The sequence below is a fragment of the Megalopta genalis genome, chromosome 14 (genome assembly GCF_051020955.1).
Source record: "Megalopta genalis isolate 19385.01 chromosome 14, iyMegGena1_principal, whole genome shotgun sequence".
Classification (NCBI taxonomy): domain Eukaryota; kingdom Metazoa; phylum Arthropoda; class Insecta; order Hymenoptera; family Halictidae; genus Megalopta; species Megalopta genalis.
The window spans coordinates 9383295-9410814 of record NC_135026.1 but is presented as its reverse complement, the minus strand read 5'-3'; the positions used below and the strand labels follow the sequence as shown (position 1 = coordinate 9410814).

Here is a 27520-nt window from a genome sequence, read left to right as displayed (position 1 = left end):
AGAAAAGTCGCGTTTACAAAGCACGAATATCCTAAGAACGTCCAGTGCTGCCATTTTCCGGACGTTCTTTGGACGTTCAGAAGACGTTTTTTGTGGACATTTTCAGGACATTCTTTGGATATCCAGAAGACTTTCGTTTGTGGACATTTTCTGCACGTCCAAAAAATGTTCAGGAGACATACTTTGTGGATATTCGCAGGATGTCTCCTGGATGTATGGAAGACGTCCTTAGGAGACATTCTCTGGACGTTCAGAAGACGTGTTTACGAAAATTCTTAAGACGTTCTTTAGATGTCTAGAAGATGTTTTTGTATACATTCTCAAAACGGTTTTTGGACGTCCAAAGCACGTCCTTTGTAGACGTTCAGAAGACGAGCTTTGCGGACATTCCTTTGACGTTTTTTGGACGTCCAGAAGACATTCTCACTTGTGGACATTCTCAGTACGTTTTATGGACGTCCAGGAGACGTCCTTTAGAATGTCTGTAAGACGTCTTTACGAAAATAAATTAATGAAACATTTTTTAAATGTATTAAAAATATTTCTGAAATATCGTTGCAACGCTTACACAAATAAAAACAGATAAGTCATGTAATTAAAAAATAAAAAATAAATTCGAAGTAAAATAGAAACTCAAAATTCTCTGAAAATTATTTGAATTAGGTCTCCAGCCAGCTCTTACAGGAATGGGCATGACACGAACAATGGTCTTTTGGTGTTTTTCTCGGATTTGGGTCAGTTCTCAGGTGTCAATTTCGCTCTTCCAGAAGCACACATAGTTCCAATGATAGTTTCCTCTCGCATAATCCATAAAAGCATAATGATCAACGGTCTGGCGACAAATATAGTTTTTAGTACCACGTTATCTCTAGGTTATGTCTACGATTTTTCGCGAATATCTCGCAAACCGAGGTCTGGCCAGGTCGACACGTGCGTACGAAAATTATTCGAACCAATGCCCTTGACAACATACTTCAAGGTCACCGATAACCAAAGCAAACAAACTACGCCAAAATAACTTGGCATCTTCGATGGAACTGTATCTCGCCACGTGGATAAACAAGCTATACAGAGTGTTCCTCGGATCATTTGAAGCAACTTCTTCCTTTACAAAAATTTTCTCCGAGGCACCGTTAACGAGTTATTAACGAAAAACAGTGACCAATAAGAATTGAGTACGGCTGACGCGAGGCGGCCCAGCCAACCAGCGCACGAAACCCAGTTCCGCTCATTGGCTCGGTCGCCTCGCGCAAGCTGAGCTCGCCTCTCATTGGTCACCGTTTTTCGTTAATATCTCGTTAACGGTGCCTTGGAGAAAATTTTTGTAAAGGAAAAAGTTGCTTCGAATAGCCCGAGGAAACCGCCACTTTCGGATTGCGAGACATTTTCGGGACACCCTGTATAAACCGCGACCAATTTCCAGGATAGGCGTCCTTCCGAATTAGCATTCGGAATTAGTATTCCGGGTTAAAAATCGGCAGCAGAACAATAGCGGCGAATTCGACCCGGCGAGAAGTGAACGGGGCATTCATATTCATGAGAAGATATCCTGGCGGCGCGGGGCCCGATGTTCTGGAGGCAGGTGGATAATAGAAACTGTTTTTGCGGCGAACGGTTCGACAAATGCGCTCGGGCCCCCCCATAATCTACGGGATCCATCGTCTGACGGCCGCGGCGCTCCCAGAATGTATCGTTAGCGCGTCGGCGGCGGCGGCCCCGATTTCCCGACGTTTAATTACCATCGCGATTCCTTTCAGCGTCACGATAATGGCGGCAAGCTGTAAGCATCGCGTTATCGTCTATCAGCATAAATCTTATTATTCTAATGCTGTTATTACGATCCTAATCGGGCGGCATCCGAGCGTGGCCGGGGCGGTCGCTCCGTCTCCTTTCAGCCTGCTCCCCGAGATCACCTCGCGCCGCGCCCCCCCTCGGCCCTCTCCGGCCCGCCGCGCCGCTCCCCCGCCTTTTTGCACTTCGCCCGTCTCCTTTCAGTTCCGTCTCCATCGCTTTTAACCTTGAACTCGCTCGTTACCGTGTCCACGCTCCGTAGCACACGGTTTCAAGAAGTTTTAGAGATCCTCGGGGAATCCCATTATGAGTCCCGCGCACCGGAGAACCCCCGGGGGCACTTGTGGAAACATACGACACGCCGGGACTCTCCGGCACCAGAATCGGCTCCAATCAGCGACCCGAGCCGCGCCGCGCGCGATCCTTTTGATCGCGGTCATCGATGATCATCGATTCGAGCACGTTATTGTTGTTGTCGAGGAGGAGGAGGAGGAGGAGGAGACCGTGGAAAATTGGCGGAGGACCGCCTCCATTGTCCCACGATGTCGATAACAATGTTTATTTAATAGAAGAACGTTCCTGGGCGGTGATCATCCTTCTTGAGATTTTTTTCCCGATTTTTAGAAATAATCATTCAAAGTAAAATCGATAAAATAATAGAAATGTCTTCCTACGTCTTATCGATGGAGGCGATGGGTCGTTAGGTATCGATATTTTATAGATGTTATCGATACATCACGGAGAATCGATATTTTTTCGAGATGATCGATATATCGTTATGTATCGATATTTCTTCGAGGTGATCGATATCACTTCGAGGTTAAATATCTAAATTATCAATATATCGTTAAGTATCGATATTATCGATATATTATTAAGTATCGATATTATCGATATATCGTTAAGTATCGATACTATCGATATATTATTAAGTATCGATATTATCGATATATCGTTAAATATCGAAATTATCGATATATCGTTAATTATCGATATTATCGATATATCGTTAGATACCGAAATTATCGATATATCGTTAGATACTGAAATTATCGACATATCGACAAGTATCGGAATTTTAATCATTAAGTGAAAACAGCATGCTCTTACAATTGGCACACCCTGTATAATAAGAGTAACCTCATCAGCCTTTACTTGGGCGTTCGCGGATCTCGGGACAACCATAACCTCGAATTGACGATCAGGAATTTGAAAGCTGAGGGAGGAGACTTTCTTGCGACGAATGTTTTCAACTCGTTGAATTGATGGGAATTGAAGTGATGTTATATATCCATTGTTATATGTACATATATATCTATATATTTCGCGAACGCTTCGCGGAGGAGGGAATAACGCGGGCTTCCCGATTACGAAGTTAACAATGGGAGATTCCATTTTTCCCGGAAGCGAATAATTGTATTTGAGCGTGGTAGGAAGTTTCTAGAGTGCGACTCGACTCTGTAACAAGTCGAACAATAAGATTCTTTCTAGCGTCTAGTCGAACGGACTGATAATTGGTACCTCGTCCGCGACCCGCAACGCGCTGCAAAACTAATTAACGAAATCTTACGGAACTTCTCGATAACGAAGTCCGGTCGATTTACAAACGTCAGGGTTGTTTTAGCGCGACCGGTCTTCGTGAAATTAGAACAGGTCAAATGTCGAAAATCGAAATTCGGAAATATATTATTGTTACTACTGTTTATTAATTGAACAGGCAAAATGCCCATACTTAGCTAAAAGAAACTAGAAGATCCAAACCTAACCTAGAAAATGAAAATCTAACCCAGATCCAACTTGGAAAAACTAGAATTAACCTAGACCTATCCCGAAAAAACCTAGAAAACGTAAATCTAACCTAGAAATTCCGGGAAACCTAGTAAATCTAGAAAACTTCGATCTAATCTAGAAAATCTGTAGAGCCTCGAATTTCTAGAAAATCTAGGAAATCTAGACTTAACCTAGAAAATCTAAACTTAATGTAGAATGGAAAAGCTAGAAAACCTAGAAAGACTGGAAAAACTAGACCTAACCTAGAAAATCTAAAAAGCCTCGACAATTTAGAATATCTAGACCTAACCTAGAAAACGTAGAAAAACTTTTTATTCTAATTTACATTATTCTCTTAATTTAGATTATTCTTTTAATTCACATCACATTTTTTTTATTAATAGTTTACTTTACATTAGTCGTTTAATTGACATTAGTCGATGTTTTTAGCGTCAAAAGCTATGTACACGGAAAAAGCATAATGTCGATACACGCGCAGAGATTTTAATGAACTTCGCAAGATTCATCGTCTCCGAGAAAGAAGGTGTTTAACGAAGAAGAGCACGTTTCCTGTCAAGCGTCGCAAAGCATCGTCGAACATCGTCAACATAGACACTCCATTCACTCGAGGACAATAAGCAACAAGAATACTACACAAAGCGACGGTGTACTATGAACTTAGTTGGATCAAACTTATATGACCGTCCGAGGCCACTTCCTCCGGCAGGATTCTCACACCAACACGAACCCAGCTTGTCTAACAGACTCATACCGTGTCTCAATCATTCTAAAACACAGCAACTTCGCGTACTCCCTCGTGGTGCCTTTATTTAGTCGAAAATATTCTAATACAGTCTAAAATCTTCTATTGTATCATCTCTCTTTATTTCTTTTATTTTGCTACTTGTCATACTATTGTAACACAGGGGTTTGTTCCCGTTGATCAAATAAATTATTTTGTATTATAATACATTATATATTATAAATTATATTTATTATTATTATTATTTTATCATAGAGAGAAATAGAGAGGGAGAGGGAGAGAGAGGAGAGAAATAGAGAGGGAGAGGGAGAGAGAGGGGAGAGAAATAGAGAGGGAGAGAGAGAGAGGAGAGAGATAGAGAGGGAGAGAGAGAGAGGGGAGAAATAGAGAGGGGGAGAGAGAGAGAGGAGAGAAATAGAGAGAAAGAGAGGAGAGAAATAGAGAGGGAGAGAGAGAGAGAGGAGAGAGAAATAGTGAGGGAGAGAAACAAAAAGAAAGAAATAGAGAGGAAGAAAAACAAGAAGAGAGAAATAGAGAGGATGAGAAACAGAGAGAGACAAAGAGAGAAAAAGAGAGAGGAGGGGGGGGGGGAAGAGACATAGAAAATGGGAGAGAATCCTAGAGAATCGTGGAGGGTCGCTCCGAACAGGTCGCTTGTCCCGAAATAATTACGGACTCAGGTGTTCCGTTGTGTTCGTGGCCGCGTTACACCTGTACCCGGTGCTTCTTACCTGAGCAAATATACTCGTCCGTATCGAAGACGAGCAAGGGGTGGGGATGGAGGGCTTGAGTAGCGAAAAGAGAAGGACAAAGAGCGATGCGGAACGGAAAACGAAGGAGAAAGAAGAAGAAGAGGAAGACTAAGAAGTAAAGGAGAAACGAATGAAGAGCTGGCTGAAGGAGTGGGGGAAACGGTGCAGAGGAGGGGGCAAAGTACATTTGCTCGCGGAGGAAGCAGCGACAGAGGCAGTAAGATAATACGAAAGCTCTTAAAGGGGGCAAAAAGCGAATTGCCGTAAATCTTGACACAGGTGGGGAAGCCGCGGGTGGCGGTCGCTAGAGAGAGTGAGAGAAAGAGAGAAACAGACGGAGTGAAAGAAAGCCAGACACAGACAGAGGGAGTGGAAGAGAGAAAAAGAAAGAAAGTGTGTGTGTGAGAGAGCGAGAGAGAGAGAAAGAGAGAGAGAGAGAGAAAGAGAGAGAGAGAGGGGTCATTTAAGGGCCCCGATTCTCTCCGGCTGTAAACGACTGCGTGCCTCCCCGCGGGTCCGGGGGCCCAGATCCGTACCTCGAACTCTCGTAAAAACCTCACCTTGTCCTTCTGCTAATCGGCAACAAACACATTGTCTTTGTATTGTTCCGTGACCGCGGACCCTTTCTCTACCGGGCGGGCCACGTCCGCGAACCCCCACCACCGTAATAGACCCCCACCGTTTCTTACTCGCTGCTTCCCTCGTTCCCTTCCACGGGGCCTTATTTCGCCGCCTTCCGCTGCCTTTTTCGGTAAATGGCCCCGGTTGGTGGCGTTTCTACTGACATGCCGATTTCATCGATCTCGCCATCGTTCAACGATGTAGACCAGTGTTGCCACCTCTATGTTTTGTAAATTCGTAGTGACGGACTCAAAAGTCCGTAGGATTCCGTGGACTCGCTTTGAAAAATTCGTAAATTTTCCGAGGCAGATCGGTAAAACATTGAATCTTGGTATCAGGTATACTAGCAAGAAAAATCGAAGAGTTCCTAGACCATCCGAAGCAGAACCAAACAATATCGTTGGCACGTCGCCACTCTAGATAGTGACATGTCTATGGGTGGAATTTCCTGTGATCGCCACTAGATGTCACTGTAACCGATCGACACACCAGAAGTCCGTAGATTTTGGTTTCAAGTCCGCAGATCCTGGTTTCGCGACGTAAAGGAGATCAAAAGTCCGGAGATCTACTGGAATGATCGTAGAAGTGGCAGCACTGATGTAGACAACTATTGATCTTGTCGATTCTATGGAATTTTTCATCTTTTTTTTTAGTGGAATGGTCAAATGTGATCAATCGAAAGGGCTGACCTAATCCAAATGTAATCCAGAGAGAACATAGATCTAACGCAGATCTTGTCAGAAACGATCTATAAAGGCTAGAAAATTTAAGAAACCTGGAAAATCTAAACTTAACCTAGACATGAATTAGAAAGCCTGGAGCTAATCCAGATTTAACCAAAAGAACCTACGAAATTTAGATACCATAAACATAACCAAGATCTAATAAAAAAAAATCTAGAAAGACTAGACTTAACCTGTAAAATATAGAACCACCCCGGACTTATTTAAAAAAAAAACTAGATGAGGTAGAACTAACCTAGAAAAGCTAGAAAACTTAAACTTATCCTAAAAAATTTAGAAAACCTAGACTTAACGTAGAAAATCTAGGAAACCTAGACTTTATCAAGGAAATCTAGGAAATCTGGACATAACCTACAAAATCTAGGAAATCTAGAAAACCTAAAAATTTTTAAAATGTTGAAAAGGTGGATCTAATCTAGAAAATCTTGAAGATCTAGGACCTAACCTAGAAAATTTAGATTTCCCTCAATCCTAACCTAGACTTAACCTCCAATTTTCGTTCCTTTACAAAATTACCATTTACTGTAATCTAAAATTTACTGTAATTTACTCCCCTATCTAATTCATCTTAGCAGAAGTTTGAGAAAAATAGCAAAGCCAAATAATAACTAAAATGTCTCTCAATCGTCAGGATAACAGCAAATCAAAATCAGGTTATCAGTTTTCTGTCGCAAAGGAAATATAAGAACTCACGGTGTAACTGTAACCGATCGCTTCGTGTAGCATCGAAAAAAATGGTACATATTTTCAAAACGTCGCTGCACCCTATCGAAAAACCTGACGAAATCCACTAACGACAACCACGACAATACGTCGCCACTGTAACAATATAAACGACGCTGCGTTCCATTCTTGTTTTTAATTTTTTACATAGAGGATTTTCAGCCAAAAAAATTCGACAAATATCCGTGACTACGTGCCTCGATAGCTGCGATGTGTCCGAAATTCTTTTTTTTTCTCGAACTTCTGCATGCGACTGAATAGGGAAAATCGTCTAAAAATCGATAATCCCATTTTTTTCTATAACCATCCTACCAATCAAGCTCGAGGGCTGAAACTTGACGCAAAACAACTCTTGTTGATAATTGCATTTTTCGGTCGTGCTCTTTCCTTTTGTTTAAAAGAAACTAAGGCTCTCGAGAGATCAGGTGTCTCAACAATTTTTATTCTAGTTATTCCATCATGAATTCAGAATAAAAAATTTCAGTTCAATTTCAATATACGTTACAACTGATTTTCAATAAAAATTCAATAATTGATTTCAGACGGGGGTAGTATTATCAATTGTAATAAGTTCTTGTTTCAAATTTTATTTTTAATGAAATTTTAGAATGGGCTTGAGTATAATTTTTGATTGCACTTATATCATCAAGAATTTGGATTGAAATATTTCAGTTAAATTTCAATATACATTTTACGATTAATTCTCAACAGAAATATGATTTAATTGATTCCTATTTAATTGATTGATTTGATTGACCCTTATCTAGGGGTAGTATTATCAGTTGTAACAAGTCTTCGTCACAAATTTTATTTTTAACGAAACTTCAATGTGAATTTAAGTAAAAGTTTGGATTGTACTTACTTTATCATAGATTGAAAAATTCCAGCTAAATTTTAATATATATTAGAATTGATTCTCAATAGAAATATAATTTAATTGATTTTAGATAAGGGTAGTATTATCAATTGTAACAAGTCACAAATTTTATTTTTAACGAAACTTCAATGTGAATTTAAGTAAAAATTTGGATTGTACTTACTTTATCATAGATTAAAAAATTCCCGCTAAATTTTAATACATATTAGAATTGATTCTCAACAGAAATTTAATTTAATTGATCTTAAATGGGGGTAAAATTATCAATAATAATAAGTTTTCATTATAAATTTTATTTTTAATGAAATTTCAATACGAATTTAAATAAACATTTACACTGTGTGTGTGTGTGTGTGTAGTTATTCCGTAACGAATTCAAATTAAATTCCAATATAAGCATCTTTTAGTGTAGAATGGTTAGCTGGAAAAATATGTCGAAAAAGAATTGTGAGCTAGGTCACAGACGTTCCTAAGTAAACACAGTCGTATTTTCGAGTGTTTCTGCTCAAGTGTTTCCGATTTTCGTGGCAGTTTTTCGTGCGACCAGGCCGCGTTGCTTCCCGTATAACGGTCCCGGCTCGAACCAGTCACGACACCGGCCCGAAATCCCGCGATTCCCGGCGAGGTTTCCGTCGTTTATCGGCGGCGTGCATCTCGGTCGCATGTTGCAACGCGTCCCCGGGGTTACGCGTTTCTGCGTACGCGAAGGGAAGGCCGGAGTATCCGACGGCACCTGGTGCACGCGTGGAAGCCGCGCGGACGTATCCCGGAATGGCCTGCGAACGGTCTCTCCGTGTCCTGCGTATTCGAAATGAACTGTGGGCGTGCGTGCGCGCTGGCGCGTGTATGTGTGTGTGCGCGCGCGCGCGAGCGCGAGACGACGCAGCCAGCCAGGCAGGCTGGCACATGGTTTTCCAACGGCGAGGGAACGAGGGAACGAGGGAGGACGAGAAGGTAGAAGCCCCAGCTAATTAAAACCGCGGATGGTAATTAATTAAGCAGACGTCAGAGGAGATCTTAGGATTCTACGTGCGCGGCCAGGGGTTCTCCGAGCCGGCGAATCGAAGCTGACGAGGCCCGGACGAAACGGCGTCTGCGACCTCAACCATAACATCCCCTGGAACGTGTCTTGTTCCGCCGATACGGCGACACCCTTAATTTTCTGGCGCGCTCGTTGTTTGAATTCGTAGCTATTAAGCAATAAATATAATATATATAATTATATATATAATTTATAATAATTTATAGTAATTAATAGTAATTATAGTAATATATATTTATATAATAATAGTAATTTATAGTAATTATTTTTAATAATTTATAATATAATTATTACATGAATATAATTCTATAAATATAAAGCAATTGATAAATCATCGAGAACAGTGAATTGTGACTTTTGGCGACAAGAATGAACACGAAATTGTAATGAATGCAGTAAAAACTCGATTATCCGGATTAAAGATGTCCATAACTGAATTTCGTCGTTTTAACGCATATTTTTGTGTTACACATCTAAATCAATTTTGTAATTTTTCAAGAATGTATAATTACAAGGTTTATTAACGCAATCAAAGTGACCGCTTTCTTATTTTGCAATTCTGAAAAGTTCCGAGACTCTTTCGTGGAAAACGCTTGAATGAAGTTATATTATTGGAGCAAGTTTTATAATGAAAACTTTACAAATTCTAAATAAATTCGGTCTTCTCACTTTTGTGAAGCACTACAATGCCAGTTAGTATTACTGCTTGGTAGGTTTAGTGTTAACAAGAATGTTCATCGCATTCAAGAATGTTCGTAATTAAATTTCGTGGTTTCAGCTCATACTTTTAAGCCGTGAACTATATCAATTCATAATTGTATAAGAATATTAAATTATGAAATTTATTAAAAAAGAGTAAACGTAAAATTGTAATGATTACAATAAAAACTCGATTATCCGAACCTAAAATATTCATAATTGGGCGTTACACTTGTAGCGCATATTTTTATACTTAAAATCTAAATTAATTCATAATTGTATAAGAATATGAAATTACGAAATTTATTAATTAATTAATTTATTATTTATTATTTAAAATAGAATTTGCTCAACTCTGGAGCGGAGGGACACAAAGGGATCCGAAGACAGCAATCAACGTGTTAAAGCGCGACATATATCCTTTTTTTTAAATTGTTTTGAAAGGTCCCTTGGTGCAGTATCGCCCCCGGGGATTTTAGGGCGAATTATCGCCGGTGTCCTTAGAAGGAGAGGGCGGTCTATCGATCGCGACCTGCACACCACGGGCTCTCTTGATTTTGGTCCCGATATTGCGTTCATAAATTCTCTCTCTTGATTTTTTATTGGACACTGAGAAACACTTCCATCATTCCGAGAAAGCGGTCTTGTAAATATTGCCCGGGGGGGGGGGGGGGCGAGAGCACCGTGGATCAAAAGTTTCCCCGTTGATTTAAGAGTGTTTCGAATGTTTTTCGGAAACTACTGGGTCGAGTTTGACCTGGAAAAGTCCGACTATTCGTGTTATAGTAATTAATTCGATCTGATAATCACTTCATCGAGATTCACTGAGCATTTTGTGCATTCGCGAGGATTGGATCTAGGTTAGGTTATTACCGAAACGTTCAAAAGAGACGATTTTTATTGTTTATTCTTTTTCAGGTTTTAAGTGCGTAGAATATCATGTCAAAGCGATTCTTCGAAATTTAATTTCGATAAATAATTCTTCGAAAAATAAATTCAGATAAGATTTAAAAAATTTGACTTTGTCAGAGAAGAAAGTTATCTTAAAATTTCTTTCATGGTTTACTTCATTCACTTTTCTCTCATTAATTCATTATGCACGAAAGTAACTTTTACGTTGTTGCTGATACCGAAACGAAAACTTAATAAAACATTATATTTCTATATTTTTATATTGAAAATAGAAAATTTAACAGAATATCAAGTTATAACATATTTCTATTTCTTCTCTATAGAAAATTTTACAGTCATATTTCTAGATTTATATTTCTTATTTTCTAATATATAAATATACAAAAATAATGTTCGTATTAGAAATAATACAAAATGGAAATGTAGAAATACGATGCTTTATTAAGTTTTTTTTTTTTAAATACTCAGTGCTGTGAATAATTATAAACTCCAAGTAACCTTCATATTTTCACTGATATTTAAATGAGAACAAAAAAATAACTATATTTGCATATTTGTATTATCTACCATTTCTAACATAGAAATACGCAAATACGACGTTTCGTTAAATTTCTGTTTGCTAAAAATGTATATTTGCATTTCAACACTGCGCGAAGAAACAACTAAAAACGCGCAATTCCAATCCCACGATTTCGCGCTTAGAACGCTACGTTATCCAATAGGGAGAGCAAAAAATCGTCTACAAATAGGAAGAAAATTTAATTTTGGTCATAAATTAGCGCTTCCCAGACCACCGGTGCCACACGGTCCGAAAGACGCGGCAGCGAGCGGCCCGCGGTGCCGAAATTTTTTCGTACGGTTCAACAATCGTCCGGTACAAAACCAGCCTTGTCCCGGTACAAAGCTGCCGATTCCCTGCAGACTGTACACAGTATACTCGGCAGGCCCTCGAGCGGGACCGCACAGAGGGATCGGTGCAGCAGCGTAGCGCCGGAGTCAGCCGGTCCATAAAGCAGAAATGTTTGAATGATACAGAGCCGGGTGTGCAGCTTCCTTTAATTGGAACCACAATCCACCTAAAATCCACGAGCCGGTCGCCGGTGTTCGGCGGACGCGGACCCGCATCGTTATTTGCAACAGCTTCTAAGCAATTAGTTCCGTTCCAATCAATAGCGTCGACATAAAAATAAGAGAAAACGAACGATGGAGAGAGAGAGACTGCGAGCGAGAGGGAGAACAAGCGAGAGAGAGAGAGAGAGCAAGCGAGAGAGAGCAAGCGAGAGGGAGAGAGCGCGCGCAAGAGAGCAAGCGAGTGGGAGAGAGCGCGCGCGCGAGAGAGAGAGAGAGAGAGAGAGCGCGCGCAAGAGGGAGAGCGTGTGAGAGAGAACGCGCACGCGAGAGAAAGAGGGCGAGCGAGTTAGAGCGCGCGAGGCAGAGAGCGCGAATGAGAGAGAGCGCGAATGAGAGAGAGAGAGAGAGAGAGAGAGAAGTGATAGAAGCATAGTGGGGAGTCGAACGTAAAAAAAAGGAAAAAGCGGTCGGCGTCACGTGAAACGGAAGTTCCTCGGTGGGTGGTTTCGAGCGATATGGAATAAAAAAACGGTATCTAGGTGACCGTTTGCGCGGGAAGTGGGGGTAGCACACGGCAGTTCCACCTCCCCGCCGCTCCGTTTCCCGTGAAATCGGCGAAATGGCTCGAGTGGCCGACGGAATCCGTGGCAATTGAAATTACAGCAATTAACGTTATTGCTCCGAGTGGCGTCACGCGTATCCGTCTTGTTCTTCCCCGCGTTTCAATCCACTTTCTCGCTCCACCTCTCCACCTCCTCCTCCACCCTCGCCGATAGTCTAGCTTCTAAAGGGGATTGAGAGTGGTTCCGATAGCCGGCCCCCGGGCTCCCGGCTGCTGCAGCGATCGTGAATAAGGCTCCAGCGCGGAAGTATATTGTGTCCGATAAGGAACAAGGGGTGCGGGGAGGGTGGCGAGGATTCTTTCTCGCATTAACCCTCCGGACCGACCCCGCCGGTCCCTGTTTAAGGCTATTTCGACCGAACGTGCCAAAAGACACATTTCAATCATTTCTGTTCGACCGTATTTCTACCGAAAGGGTTGGAGCACATCTCGCGATAAATTTTAACAAAAATCGTTACCTATGTTCTGTGTTCTCTGTGTAGTCAATACGCGACTTTAGTTATAGTCGTCGCAACATTGATTCGTTAAATTGTACAATAAAAAATATTGGTAAAAATAGCGTTAAAAGGTGTGATTTCAATTAACACTGAATCAATCGGAAGCATAAGGAAAAATATTGGGTTGGCAACTAAGTAATTGCCGATTCCAGTTATAGATGTCTCTCACTCCCATTTTTATGATATCCGTAAATGTTATATTATAAAATTATTATTATTATTATTATTATGTTATTTTTTATTATCCGTGAATGTTAGCAACTGGACAAATTGAATGCAGCGGTCAAGGAAAAGCGACCAGAATTGGTCAATCGTGAAGGTGTCATTTTCCAGCAGGACAATGCTAGGCCGCACACGTCTTTGTCCACTCGGCAAAAATTGATGGATATTGGTTGGGAATTGATGTTACACCCACCATATAGCCCTGATCTCGCGCCATCGGATCACCACTTATTTCGATCCCTGGACAACTCCCTTCGTGGTAAAACTTTTAACGATGATGACGCTGTAAAATCTCACTTAACTCAGTTTTTGGCCGAAAAGGATCAGACTTTCTACGAGCGTGGAATTTTCAAGTTGTCAGAGAGATGGCGAAAGGTCGTCGAACAAAATGGAAAATACATTACAGATTAAACTTCGTTCCAAGTAAAAAAAAATTTTGTATTTCATTGAACAAATCGGCAATTACTTAGTTGCCAATCCAATATTTTCCCTAAATTTCGGTGTGCGTGTCTTATCTACTGCATAAGATAATGCACCGCAGGTACAAGATTTAATTGACGTTATTTCTACCGACCGTGCAAAAACACAAATTAAAATCATTTCTCTTTAACAGTATCTTTTACCGAAGGTTATGTCAAGGACATGTTTTGATAATTTTTTGTAAAAATTGTTACCTATATCCGATGAGTTCTGCATAATCACTTTCCGATGGTTGCTGTAGCCATTTGTATGAAAAGATAAATAAATAAATAAATAAATAAAAGATAAATAAATAAAATAAAATAAATTGTACGATAAAAGATATTGGTAATAATAGTGTTAAAAGATGTAGTTTATTCGGGTGCAATTTCAGTTATGTAATTCTAAATCTATCAGAGGGAGGGGGGGCATAAAGAAAATTAGTTCCCTACAATTTCAGTATATATTTTTGATAAAATATATCCTATTACCTTTTGATCGCAATCGTAAAAAGGTAATGTCACAACGTAAATTCTGTAAATTGCATAAAACTGTGCGTCACTGTGTTCTATAATCTACTCTAGTTAACATGTGCCAATTTTTGTATATTGATTTAGTTACCGAGAGTCAATTTCAGTATATTAATCTAGTTATTGTGTGGCAATTTCTGTGCATATTAACCTAGTTATTGTGTGTCAATTTCTGTTCACTGATCGAATTACTGTGATCGGTTCTAAGTAAATAATCCTATATACAAAATTTAAAAGTATGAAATATTCTGTACTAATTAATTTTTTCACAATTTATTATGTATGTTTGTTATGTACTTACCATATGTTTTGGAAAATAAGGGTACATTTTAACGTGTAAAGCGTGCACTCTTCCCGCCGACTATGAAAATAAGGTTAGGTGTAACACGTGAGGTATGCCACGAAAGGACTCGGTAATCAACGCACGCGTCGAAGAACGCATGGAAACTCGATATAATTATTCTGCGCAGTAAAATAGAAACAAGACGTAAATTTGTTTCAGTTACTAAATTATTTTAGATAAAGAAATATGTATAATAAGTCGATTACATTATTACTTTTCTGCAATTTGGACGAGTATTTGAATTTTACAAAATTTCATTTAGTTAGTGTAAATTTTTGTTGATTTATACGTCATTGAATAACTTTATATCATTGTGTGGAGAAAAGTCCTAACTTTAATGTACTGATTAGATCAAATACTAAACACTAAAAACATTAATCAGAATTTTTAAATACTATTTTATTATTCCCAACTCATACAAATGAATAAAGAACGAACTCAATGCCTATGTAGTTCCTGTATCCTGTAATTAGAGTAAATGATTTTTAATTTGCATGAAAATCCGCGGTCTAGTTAGAATTATTGGCGTCACTGTACGTTGCAAGAGTTTCGCATGAAAATGTCTGAAATAATGAAAAATGTATGAAATATATAAATCAAAATATAAAATATATAAATCAAAATAATGAAGAATGTAGTAGAATATAATATAAATAAAGGTAGCACATCTCTCTCTCTCGGAATACACTAAAGCGTCTCAGCTGTCCGCAAAAGAAAAATTCAACCAATAACATTCGATCACACTCTCGAAATTAGAATGAAATTCGATCGCTGTCGCGTGCCGTCGCAGAGCACGTCGCGAATACAAACAAATATGTCCTTTGCGACAACGCTCGATGATCCAGCGGATCTTTTGAATTACGCGATCCTACACAAGTTTATTCAAAATTCGTTTATATTGTATATTGAATATGTATCCTTCTTTATATAATATTTGTATTTTATAACTACATTGTTATTTATAAATGTTATTGAATACATAAATTCCTTTATATTGTATATTGAATATGTATCCTTCTTTATGTAATATTTGTATTTTATAACTCTACATTGTTATTTATAAATGTTATTGAATACATAAATTGTTGTTAAATTGTTGATCATTTGTTCTTGATTAATTTTAAATTGCTTATTAGTTTGTCGTTAATTCGCTGTTAATTTTTCCTCAATTAGTTTTCAATTGCTTGCTAATTTGTTGTTAAATTGTACTTAATTTGCTCTTAACTAGTTTTTAATCGCTTGTTTATTCGTTGTTAAATTGTTCTTAACTTTTTCTTAATTAATTTTAAATTGCTTATTAATTTGTCGTTAATTCGCTGTTAATTTCTCCTCAATTAGTTTTCAATTGCTTGCTAATTTGTTGTTAAATTGTTCTTAATTTGCTCCTAACTAGTTTTTAATCGCTTGTTTATTCGTTGTTAAATTGTTCTTAACTTTTTCTTAATTAATTTTTAATTGCCTGTCAATTCGTTGTCAAATCATTGTTAATTTGTTCTCAATTAGTTATCAATTACTCTGCACTAATTTTAAATTATTATTTGCGGCGGTTGTAATTATTGCATCGCTTAATGGTGGTAAATTGATTTTCAAACATCTATATTCAACTGTCGCATTCTGTAATTACGTAGTTAGAAAATAAATTTGACTATTTATTTACCTATTATATCAAAAATTCCGATCAGAAATATATGTTCTCAGTCCGAAAATGTTTTCGACCGCTTTTGGGGTGCCTCTTGCTCCGCCGTGCGATGCAGCCATATCGAGCCAGCACTCGTAATCGGTGGTTCGGGGCTGTGAACCACCCCTCGTCGACTGAAACTGACAAGGAGGATGTATCGGCTCGTAATGTTGCCGGTGTCCGCTCGAGGACCGACTCCGATCTCTTTATGTACCGGAATGCGGTCGAAAATATCTGTTGTACCACGTGTCTACGGTGTTTTTTTTTTTTTTTTTTTTAAGTATATTAGTTTGCGGTTGGATTCTCTTGGCTATTCTATGGAAAATACGCCGGTGGAGAAAACAATTGGATACCTTTGGATACCTTTAGATTGCCGACATGACGCCATATGGAGTCATTGATATTCTACGGTACTTTGGAGAACGGGTAATTTTCTCCTCCATCTGACTCGACACGCGAGAAAAATTATTTAGCAAGAAAAATTATTTCCGGCGTTGTCTACGCCATCTAACAACACGTCAGGTCTGCCTAAATAGTTCTCAAAAATTGGGCCAAATGAAATAGAACTAGTTGTTCTCCGAATGGTACAATGTTCAGTTCATACATACAACTATCGAACTATCCAACGTTACAATCTCGTTCCAGATTCAAATTTATCAATATTCCAATGATCCCATGTTGGAATTATCCAATGTTCCAATGATCCAATGTTGCGATGATTCAATGTTATAGTGATCCAATATTACAATTGCCCAATGGATTAATTATTCAGTACTCCAATAATCGAAATTCGCATGTTCTAACAGTCTAATGATCCAAACATCGAATGCACCAACGTTGCAATTATCCAATGTTCCATTTATTCAATGTTCCAATGAACTAATTATCTAATTGCCCAATAGTGCAATTATTCAATATTCCAATAATTGAATGTTTTAACACATAAACGTCCAAACATCGAATAATCTAATGTTGTAATTATGCAATTTCCTGTCTATTCAGTTTTCCAATATTCTAATGGACCAATGTTGCAATTATTCAAAGTTCTAATTATCCAATATTCGAACGATTTAATGTGGCAATTATAAAATGTTACAATTATTTAATATCCCAATGCTTCAATGTTACAATTATCCAATGTCTCGATTATCCAGTTTTTTAATTATCCAACGTTCCAATAATACAATATTCCACTGATTCAACGATCCAATGTTCCAATGTCCGAACCATGCGATGTTCCAACGCTGAATCTCTTGACCTAACCTCTCACTTTTGATCCCCATCACTTGGCAGCCTCATTCCGTAGCAATCCTCGCCACATTCGCTGACGAATCAAATGAACAATTTACATATTTCAACGAACCTTACCTTCGCTAAAACTTCCAAAATTCTCCCGCCATCCTGAGACCTACCTAGTGCCAAGTTATGGCACAAACAAAGATGCTCTACGGTAGTGAAAATCGCTTTTGAAAGTTATAGTAAATACCTAGTATCAAAAAATCCTAATACATTTTTTCACAATGCACGAGATATTTTGATTGAAATATCTAAATATCTTAAAGATATTTGATTTAATAATCCATTTGATATAGTCCTCGCGCGACAAGCAAGCACCTTTGCATTTACATCCCTCCTCCTACTAGCTGCCCCACTGCTATTGGCCGACGGCGATCTTCGTCACAGTCCTTGGCCAACAGCGACCGATAGCCGCGGCAGCGGGGCAGTCAGTAAGAGGGGGGACGTAAACGCAGAGGTGCCTCCTTGTCTCGCGCGAGGACTATAGCAAATGAATTATTTAATACTCTTCAGCAGTACAAGGTTGTTCGTTGTTTTAGCGGAGCTTCGGTTTTTTATACCGAAAATGTATGCATTTTGTTTTGCAATTAATATTGACGTCAAATCGGATCAACATTAAATGCAATAAATAATGCATAACGCATAAATTATTAATTATCGCAAATGAATAAATATTGTATTATATTGCGATATGAACATAAATAAGTAAAATATTTTGTCATTTCAAAGTTGTATTAAAAAATGAAAATATAGTAACAAATGCGAAGATTCGAGCCTACTTTCTATAGCACTCTAGTCAACAGTCCTATCGACTTACCCACAACTTTGTCCTGCCGTAGAGCGTCAAACAATTCATTTACTAGGCGCGTACAAAACTTGAAATCAAAATATCACGAAAACGATGGCCCATTCTGAAAAAACTATTAGTATCAGAAAGTCTTTATATAGAAAAGAGTATTACGGTTTCTTGACGCTAGATATGTACCACAAACCCGTGCCTGCACCGTTTCAAAAAGCGATCCTCTAGTACCGTAAGGTCCCCTTGTAAGAAAATCTGCTTCGGCCAACATCCGGCGATTTCGGCTGGTCCCAACGATCCGAGCTATCGCCCGAAGCTGTTGTTCCCGGATTTTTCTCGGAGCCGGTTACCCCGACGCGACGTCCTCGGGACATTTCACGTCGGATCGGCGAGTCTCTTTCGATTCGGTTCGCCGTGGGGGAAGAGAGCAGGTCGGTGGTCACGTGAGCCAGACACGTCTGTAACGATGCCTCGGCCCCATTAAGAGGAATCAACGCGTACGTATCGCGAGGCTGTGGCCAGATAATCTCCGCTTACGCTCCGCTCGAAAAGCTTCTCCCATCTGCGAACTGCATATTCCCATTTAGCGCTATGATCCATCGTTAGAAGCAGCTCCCGGGCACCGCTGAATTAGCGAAATCCTCTCGAATCGGGGCAGCCTGAGAGGTCCCCGGGCCCCTTAGACCTCCATTAGTATACATAATAATAAACAACAATCGCACGGTTACAGCCGAAATTAGGATCCTCTTAGCGTTGGAGCTCCCGCTTCTCTCGCTCCTGGCTTCTGGCCGGGAATAGTGGACAGTATCCCGGGCGGCGGACGTTTCGCTCCGGCCACTGTATTCCCTGGGAACGTCTAAAAGCCACCGGAGTTCTTATTATTCTTCCTTTCTTTTCGCCGCCGGTCCGGCGAGAGTGCTCAAGCTTCTCGCGCCGAGATGCTGAAAGCTCCGCGGCGATATCGCCGCCGCGACCACCATCGGTAGAAATTACTTTCGTTTGGCTATCCGCAGGGATAAACAGATCCCCGCCCGCGTCGCTGGATAATTAATCGCGGATCCCTGCGGGAAATGGAATCAACTCGGCGAACTCAGCCTTTACGCGGGCATTTCTTCGACCTGGACCGCGCGCGGCTGTCCTGTCGTCGTCGGCGAGTTGATGTTTCGGTCGCCGATGCGTGGACGTCTCTCGTTGGCGAATCACGTGAAACTTTTAAGACACGACGCGGATGTTACGTGGATTTTATCGGTGACTATTGTTTACAAGAATTGCGGAGAAGAGTCGATTGTAAAGAAATTTATCTATTTATGATATAGACGATATTAAACAAATTTTTATTTGGTTAATATTGCCAAAATATCTTGGCGAATTGTAGGTTGATGGCTAAAGAACAATTAAATAAATAATAATAATAAAAATATAATAGTTTTTTTGTTTTTATAGCGGGAGAAAATCTTCAACAAGATTCCCGAAATAAATAAAATAAATAATAATAATAAAAATAATAGAAAATAATAATATTAATAATAATGAAATAATAATAAAAATAATAATAATAACAAAATAATGACAGATGTAACATAGTACTGAGCCAAACCAAACGTAAAACAGATCTAACTTACAGATCTAAACTATGGCAAATCTAACCTAATGCTGGCATAACCTAGTCGGTACCTAACCTAACTTATATTATGGGAAACTGTCATGGATACTTTGAACGCATCGATGATAGTAGACTGGAGATCTAATATAAACTTAACCCAGATCAAAAACAGACATAATAAAGAGCTAACTCAAATCTAACGTAATCCAGACTCAGTCCAAGCTAAAATTACGTCAAACCTAACCTAAAGCGGACCTAGATAAGGCCAAAACTATGTCAAATCTAATCTAAAGCAAGTCAGACCTAATTCAGACTTAATCCAGGGCAATACCACGTCAAACTTAACCTAATCCAGACCCAGACTAGGCCAAAGATACGTCAAAATTAACCTAAAGCAGACGAAATCAACTTCATACGTAACCTGTTTTATGTGATGGAAAATCATCTGGTAATATTGGATCATGGGAGAATATTGTACAATTGGAACATTGGAACATTAGAATAATATTATATATACTATATTATAATATTATATAATATTACAATAATAGTACAGGAACATTGGATAATTGGAATGTTTGAATAGAATGTTGAATTCATATTCATATTCATCAGAATATTGGATAATTGGAACATTGCAACAATGGAACATTAAATGATTAGGGAACGGATAATCGGGACATTGGATAATTACAACATTGGAGCATTCGATGCTTGGATCATTAGATCAGTAGACCATGGAAAGTTCAATTATTCCAATATTGAGTAATTGCAACAATGGGTAATTGTAACATTGGATCGTTGTAATATTGAATAATTAGAACATTAAATAAGTGCAAAATTGTGTCATTTTATTATTGGATAATTGGAATACTGTATAATTGAAACATTGAATAACTAAATCATTGGATCACTACAATATTAAGTCATTAGAATATTGGATAATATGAGTATTAGATAATTAGAACATTGGATAATTTGAACACTGGACAATTTGAACACTGGATAATTGGAATAATGAAACATTAGATAATTGGTACATTGTATAATTTAAACAATGAATAATTGGAATACTGAGTAATTTGAACAATGATTAATTGGAATATTGGATAATTAGTAAAAATGAGCCTTCGACGATTGGAATAATAAAACATTACATAATTGAACAATTAGAACATTGAGTAATTGGAGCATTGAATAATTAGAACATTGAGTAATTAGAACATTGAATAATTAGAACATTGAGTAATTGGAACACTGGATAATTGTAACATTGCATAATTAGTAAATTCGTGTCTTCGATGGTTGAAATAATGAAACATTGAATAATTGGATCACTGTTTAATTGGAACATTGGCTAATTGAATACTGGATAATTCAAACATTCGATAATTACTAAATTTGAGCCGATAATGCTTCGAATATTAAAACATTGTATCATTAGAACACTGAATAATTGAAAAACTTTGACCACTGGATCATTGAAACATCGAAAATTCGGATCGTTGAAATTTAGAAATGCAACACTATTTAGTAATTTTCCAGTCGATGCGAACTAAGATCGGAACGTTATCGTCGATTTTGCATAAGAATATACATCAGGGCAGTTGGAAGACGTGGCGTTAAATACTGCGGTATATCGTAATTCCTGTTTCCCGCATCAACTATCCCACTTAATTGAAAATTTATGCATTCGCAGTTGTTTCGACGCATAAAATGAAAATGTTCGTTCGCGATGGCTTATCTGCCGGGGTGAAAGCAATTAGAAGATTCTCTCTTTATAATCACGCTTCGCGGGCTTCCTTATAATGACATCGTCATCCCCATCATGTTATGCAGATAGCTAGTTCACGGTAGCTGAACCTTGTTTCGACCATGTCGAAAACACAGGAGCAGGTTATCGAGTGTGTGGATCTACATGCAAAGTCATATTATTAGATTTTGTACAACGAAAGGCGGATGTTTCTGATGACTTTATATTCTATAAGGTTCGATATCGAATCGCGTCATTTTTCGGAGAGCATTTTTCCATCTGAAAGTGCAGTATAGTAATTGCCAGTAAATATCGTCATTAAGCGATCGTATCGAAGATGTTCGTTGCAATTGAAGAGTAAAGACAGGATATTTTTTAAACAAACACGGAGATCAGACTAAGGATTATTATAAATTTTCTTGGTTAAAGCAGTATATAAAAAACGTTTGGTAGACATGTTCGTTGAAATTGAAAAATACAAAAATTATGTTTTTTGAAGAAAGCGAAAATCAGTCTAAGAATTATTATAAATTGTTTTGGTTAAATAGATATTTTTCAAGCCGATTGTAAGAAACGGAGATCAAATAAAAATTAATTGTTTCCTTTAACAATTTTGACAAGTTCAAGATACTATCATATATTAGTAATAATTGATAATAATTAACAATTAATAATATCATTAGATATTTTTATATTTCTTTGATATGTCTCCAGAATTTGCAACTCTCCATAATTAATTGTCTCGTTTGATCTAACTCGTAAAAATCGTTTACTGGACATTTTCAATAAGATTGAAAAATACTAAAATAATTAATTCTAATAATTTATGTAATTGTAATAATGTCATGTAATATTACGTAACAATAAATAACATTGATGAAAATCGTTTACTAGACATGTCTCTCGAAATTCAGAAATACAAACTAATAAATTAATTGTTAACGATTCGCTTTAGCGACGCAGCAGTTAATTAAATATCTCTACTATCCGAACACTCGAATGTCTTTAATTCGTTCAAACAACCAAGTTTCAGTCCTGAATGAAATAACGAAGTGTATCAATTGACGTATAGCGATCGCCTAACCTAGTAAAATCGCATGCAGGAGTGGTAACGATCGGCTCGGGCCTCCTGTTCGAGCCAGGTAAATCGGAATGGTATTCGCGTCCTCGGATCGGCCACCTGTCGGCGAGTCGGGTGTCGGGTCTCAATCCGGTCACCCCGTAGACCGTGGCTCCGGGATAAAGTAAGGTAACAGAACACCTAAGTAAGAGGTTCTGTCGTGTACGGCTGTAGTACGGCCGTGGTGGTGTTGGTGGTGGTGGTGGTGGTGGCTCGCGCCCCTCTATGCAGTCGAGAGGTATATTAGCGTGTGTTGTTTGCACGACGATGAGCGTGACGACGAGATAGAAACAGAGAGGGAGAGAGAGAGAGAGAGAGAGTGAAAGGGAGATAGAAAGAGACGGAGAAAGGAGACAGAGTAGGAAAGAGGGTAAAAGAGAGAGGAATATAATAATAATAAATAATGATATACTAATATGACAATTAGTATTGTCACATTAGTATATCACTATTTATTATTATTATATTATACTATTATGTAGTCATAATGGTGTTACAACAATATAACAATACTTTACGTATAAAATAGTGTTACAATATTGTGACTATTGTATAATAGCGTTACAGTAATATAACAGCACTGTACAATATTGTTGCAATAATATGAAAATACTATATAATAGTGTATCAATAATATATGACAATACTATATAATAGTGTTACAATAATATAACAATACCATTCATATAATAGTGTTACAATATTATCACAATATTATATAATAGTGTCACAATAATATGACAATACTATATAACAGTGTAACAATGATATGACAATATTGAATAATAGTGTTGCAATAATATAACAATACTCTACATATAATAATGTTACAGTATTATGACAATATTATGTAACAGTGTCACAACAATATGACAATACTTTACGTATAAAATAGTGTTACAATATTGTGACTATTGTATAATAGCGTTACAGTAATATAACAGCACTATATAATATTGTTACAATAATATGAAAATACTATATTATAGTGTAACAATAATATGACAATACTATATAATAGTGTTACAATATTATGAGAATATTATATAACAATGTCACAATAATATGATAAAATATATCAAAGAAATTCAATGTTTTGACAATACTGTATAATATTGTTGCAATAATATGACAATACTATATAACAATGTAACAATGATACGACAATATTGAATAATAGTGTTGCAATAATATAACAATACTCTACATATAATAATGTTACAGTATTATGACAATATTATGTAACAGTGTCACAATAATATGGCAATACTATATAATAGACAAATCATCATTATAATTTTTCCATTTAATTGAGATTTACAAGAGGCACAAATGCTGAAGAAGTAATTAATGCCATATAAGTTTGTTTAGCAATTTTGATTCAATTGAAAGTGAAATGTGAAAGTGTTAAGTGTGAATAGATTACGGAACAATGAACTATTTATTTATAATTAAGTATTACACACACAATAAAGAGATACCTTGTACACTCTCACAACACCTTCAAAGATTTCTCGGTTCTCAATTCACTGTCGCAAGTTCAGGTTTGTCATCACTCTTAGTACTCTCACTCCTTCTCCCCACTCTCTCGCTCTCACATCATACTCGTTGATCACTCTGATTGGCATTCATACAAATCGCACCAAATTCTCTAGCAATACCACAATATTTACGTTCACCTACTCTCGCACCATCGCACATCCAGATCGTCAAACACATTGCCACGTCACTCATAACGTTTCACATCTGTTCATACCCCATGGCTTTTAGAGAACCAACTCCACATTTACCTGTCGAGCGTTAACCTTTTTCATTGTTCCGTTCTTGTAATTTCCTTTCAATTACATATCGCATTTAGTGTTCTATGTTCATTTTTGGGGAGACGGAAAAGTGCCGATCGACGCAGTCGTGAGAAGAAGGAACGAAAATAGAAATCATTATTAGTGGACAGGATGTCGAAACGATATCAGGCACAAATTGAGGGCGGGGGGGATTCGGGACCGGAATAGGGAAAAGGAAAAGAGGGATCGGTGAGAAGGAGGGGAGCGGAAGTTGTTAGGATGAGGGTGCTCGAATTGCACGATGACAATGGGAGAGGGACAAAGATAGGAAAGTATAGAGAAACAGGTAGGCAGAAAAAGGGTTAAAGATAGAGAAAGAAATATCAAGAGAGGGAGAGTAAGATAAAGAAAGATAAAAAAAGCCAGAGAAATATAGAGAAAGATGACGAAAGATAAAGAAAACATAAAGGGTGATAAAGAGAGATAAAAGACAAAGAAAGATAAAAATAGATAAAGAGCGATAAGGAGAGATAAAGAAAGTGAGAGAAAGAGAAAGAGAAAGAAACAGATACAAAATAGAGAGAAAAATAGGGGTGGAAACAGAAAGAAAAATAGAGATAGAGACAAAGGGAAAGGTAGAACAAGAAACACAAAGAAAGCTAGAGAAGGAAAAAGAAATGGAAATAGTGAAAGAAACGAAAAGAAAGTGGGACAACGATAGACAAAGATAGATAAAGATACAGAAAGAGATACGGTGAGGGGTAGGTTGAGGAACGGAGGGCGCAGTGAATGAAAGTGGAACCGCGGCGTCGCGCGGAGCAATAGCGAGAAAGAGAGATAGCGAGAGATAGAGAGGGACACGAGTGCACGCAAGGACAAGGATAGAACGGGGGTGGAATGAATGAGAAAGAGAGCTCAGGTTATCTGTTTTGTTAAGTAGGGAGAGAGAGAGAGAAAGAGAGGGAGATAAAGACGGGGGGAGAGAGAGAGAGAGAGGGAGATAGATAGTGCGTGTATACGGAGGGAACGGTCGTTGAAATAGAGATGAGAGAAAGGGGGAACGAAAGAGGAGGGCGGAAAGAGAGAAAGGGAGAAGAAAGAGAAACAGAAGGGGAGCGAGGGCGCAGGCGCGAGCGAGTATGTTACGGGAATGGCCAGAGGGCAGCTAACGTTTATAATATTAACGCTAATGGACTACCTTATACCTTATATACCGAGAGCCCGAAACCCCTCGACCCCCACCTCTCCGTCTCCAGACACCCTCCTCAGCCCTCGCCAAAGTACGGGATAATATTCATGGATGTGTTCGAGCTAATGCACCAAGGCGCAGCGAGGAGAAAGAGAGCTGGCGGCGGGCAAAGAGAACTCGGTGAGTGGGACTGAGTGAGACAGAGAGAAACAGAGAGAGAGAAATAGAGATAATAGGAACAGATATAGAGAGAAAGGAGACAAACATATATAAAAGAAGAAAACGAATAGAAAACGCATAGCAAAAAGAGAGATACACAGAGAAATGGAATGAAAAAGCGAAGGGAGACAGAAGAGGATAATCTGAGAAAGTTGAGACAATAGAAAAAAAGGAGGAATAGGAAGAGAAGGAGAGAAAGGAAGAAAAAAGCGAAAAGTGTATAGAAAAAGGAGAGAAATATACTTTGAAATGGAAATAAAAAGAATGAATAGACAGAAGAGAAAGAGAAGAAGAAAGAGAAAGAGAGAAAATTGAAGGTCCTAAGGGGAGACAGAGGCATTTGAGAAAAGCGGAGTAACGGAAAAGGAAAAAGAATGGAGGTGAAACAGGAAAAGAACAAGGGAAAAAATAGAAAAAAGGCAGGAATAGTGAGGGAGAGAAATGGAGAAAGAAAAAACTAATAAAGAAAGAAAGGAAGGGAAAGAGTAATATAGAAGGAAGGAGGAGAAAAATATAAAAAAAACAGGAACAGTGAGGGAGAGAAATGGAGAAAGAAAAAACTAATAAGGAAAGAAAGGATGGAAAGAGTAATATAGAAGGAAGGAGGAGAAAAGGGGAAAAAGAAGACAAACAGCGAAGGAAAGATAATAAATAGAGAGAAGGGAGGAGAAATGGAAAAAGAAAAAACTAATAAAGAAAGAAAAGGTGGAAAAACAGAGAAAAGAAGAGAAATAGAGAAAGAAAGAGAAAAGAATAGGAATAGAGAAATAAGAAAACTAACAAAGAAAGGATAGAAGAACTGCGGAAAGCGATATAAAGAAAGAAAAAGGGAAACAAGAGAGAAAGAAAGGAGACAGTGAAGGAAAGATAATAAATAGAGCGGAAGCTGAAGAAATAAACAAAGAAAGAGAAAGAAATAGAAATAGAGAAAGAAGAAAACTAACGAAAAGAGAATAGAAGAACTGCGAAAAGAAAAAATGGAGAGAAAGAGAATAACAGAAACAAAGAGAGGAAGAGAAATAGAGAAGGAAACAAAAGAAAAAGTGGTAAAGAAAGCGAAGTGGTGAAAGGAAGAGAGAAGGAGAGTGATTGAAAAAGAAACAGAGAAAAGGTGAGAGAAAAACGAAAAGAGAGTGCGAAACAGAAAAGAATAAACAAAGAGATAAACTGAGAAAGAGAGCGGGGAGGGGTAGTTCCAGCGAAAGGGAGCGATGCGACGGTGTGTCTGTTCGCGGCAAGCGTGTGCAGCCTATCCTTCCCCCGATATTCTCATTCTAAATTGACTCCCGAGTCGCGACAGGCTTCTCCACTCCGACGGACAGACCTTTTTCTCGAGCGATACCGATCGAGAATCCCCGCGACTACTCCGACGTTTGCGGACTCGCGACGAATAATTTATCGAGCTATGTACGCCGCGGATTGTTGCGAGTATTAAGTGCTCGGGGACCAAGGAGTTTTAGCGAGCCTGGAGGAACTCAGATGCGACAGGAATACAGGGTGTTTGGAACTGATTCCGAGGGCTGGATTCTAAGGCCTGTTCTTGTGGTTAATATTGCGACATATTTTAGTTCGTTTGGCTAATCTTTGTCCGGATATTGACTAATTGGAACGTTGGATAACTGCAAAATTCGGTCATTGTAACGTT

At 38.3% G+C, this 27520-nt stretch overlaps 1 protein-coding gene and 1 long non-coding RNA gene across 7 annotated transcripts in view; both read right to left on the bottom strand.

The window, feature by feature from the left end:
• The window catches only part of LOC117225653 (uncharacterized), a 1038968-nt gene that overhangs the window by 368207 nt on the left and 643241 nt on the right, over positions 1-27520 (bottom strand). The window contains exons 1-2 of one of the 6 annotated variants that reach the window (XM_076526302.1): positions 14396-14506; positions 13780-13820 (exon numbers count right to left, since the gene is read on the bottom strand). The exons of the other annotated variants lie outside the window; for them this stretch is intronic. Of the exons in view, the coding sequence (XP_076382417.1) occupies positions 13780-13820; positions 14396-14422 (68 nt within the window). The 5' untranslated portion in view covers positions 14423-14506. Of the gene's footprint in view, positions 1-13779; positions 13821-14395; positions 14507-27520 lie in introns of those variants that run through there. 6 annotated transcript variants of the gene reach the window in all.
• LOC117225656 (uncharacterized) lies at positions 21140-26351 on the bottom strand. The gene is made up of 2 exons (XR_004491560.2): positions 24168-26351; positions 21140-22909 (listed from the first exon to the last, which is right to left on the bottom strand). It is a non-coding gene; the product is annotated as an uncharacterized LOC117225656 (long non-coding RNA).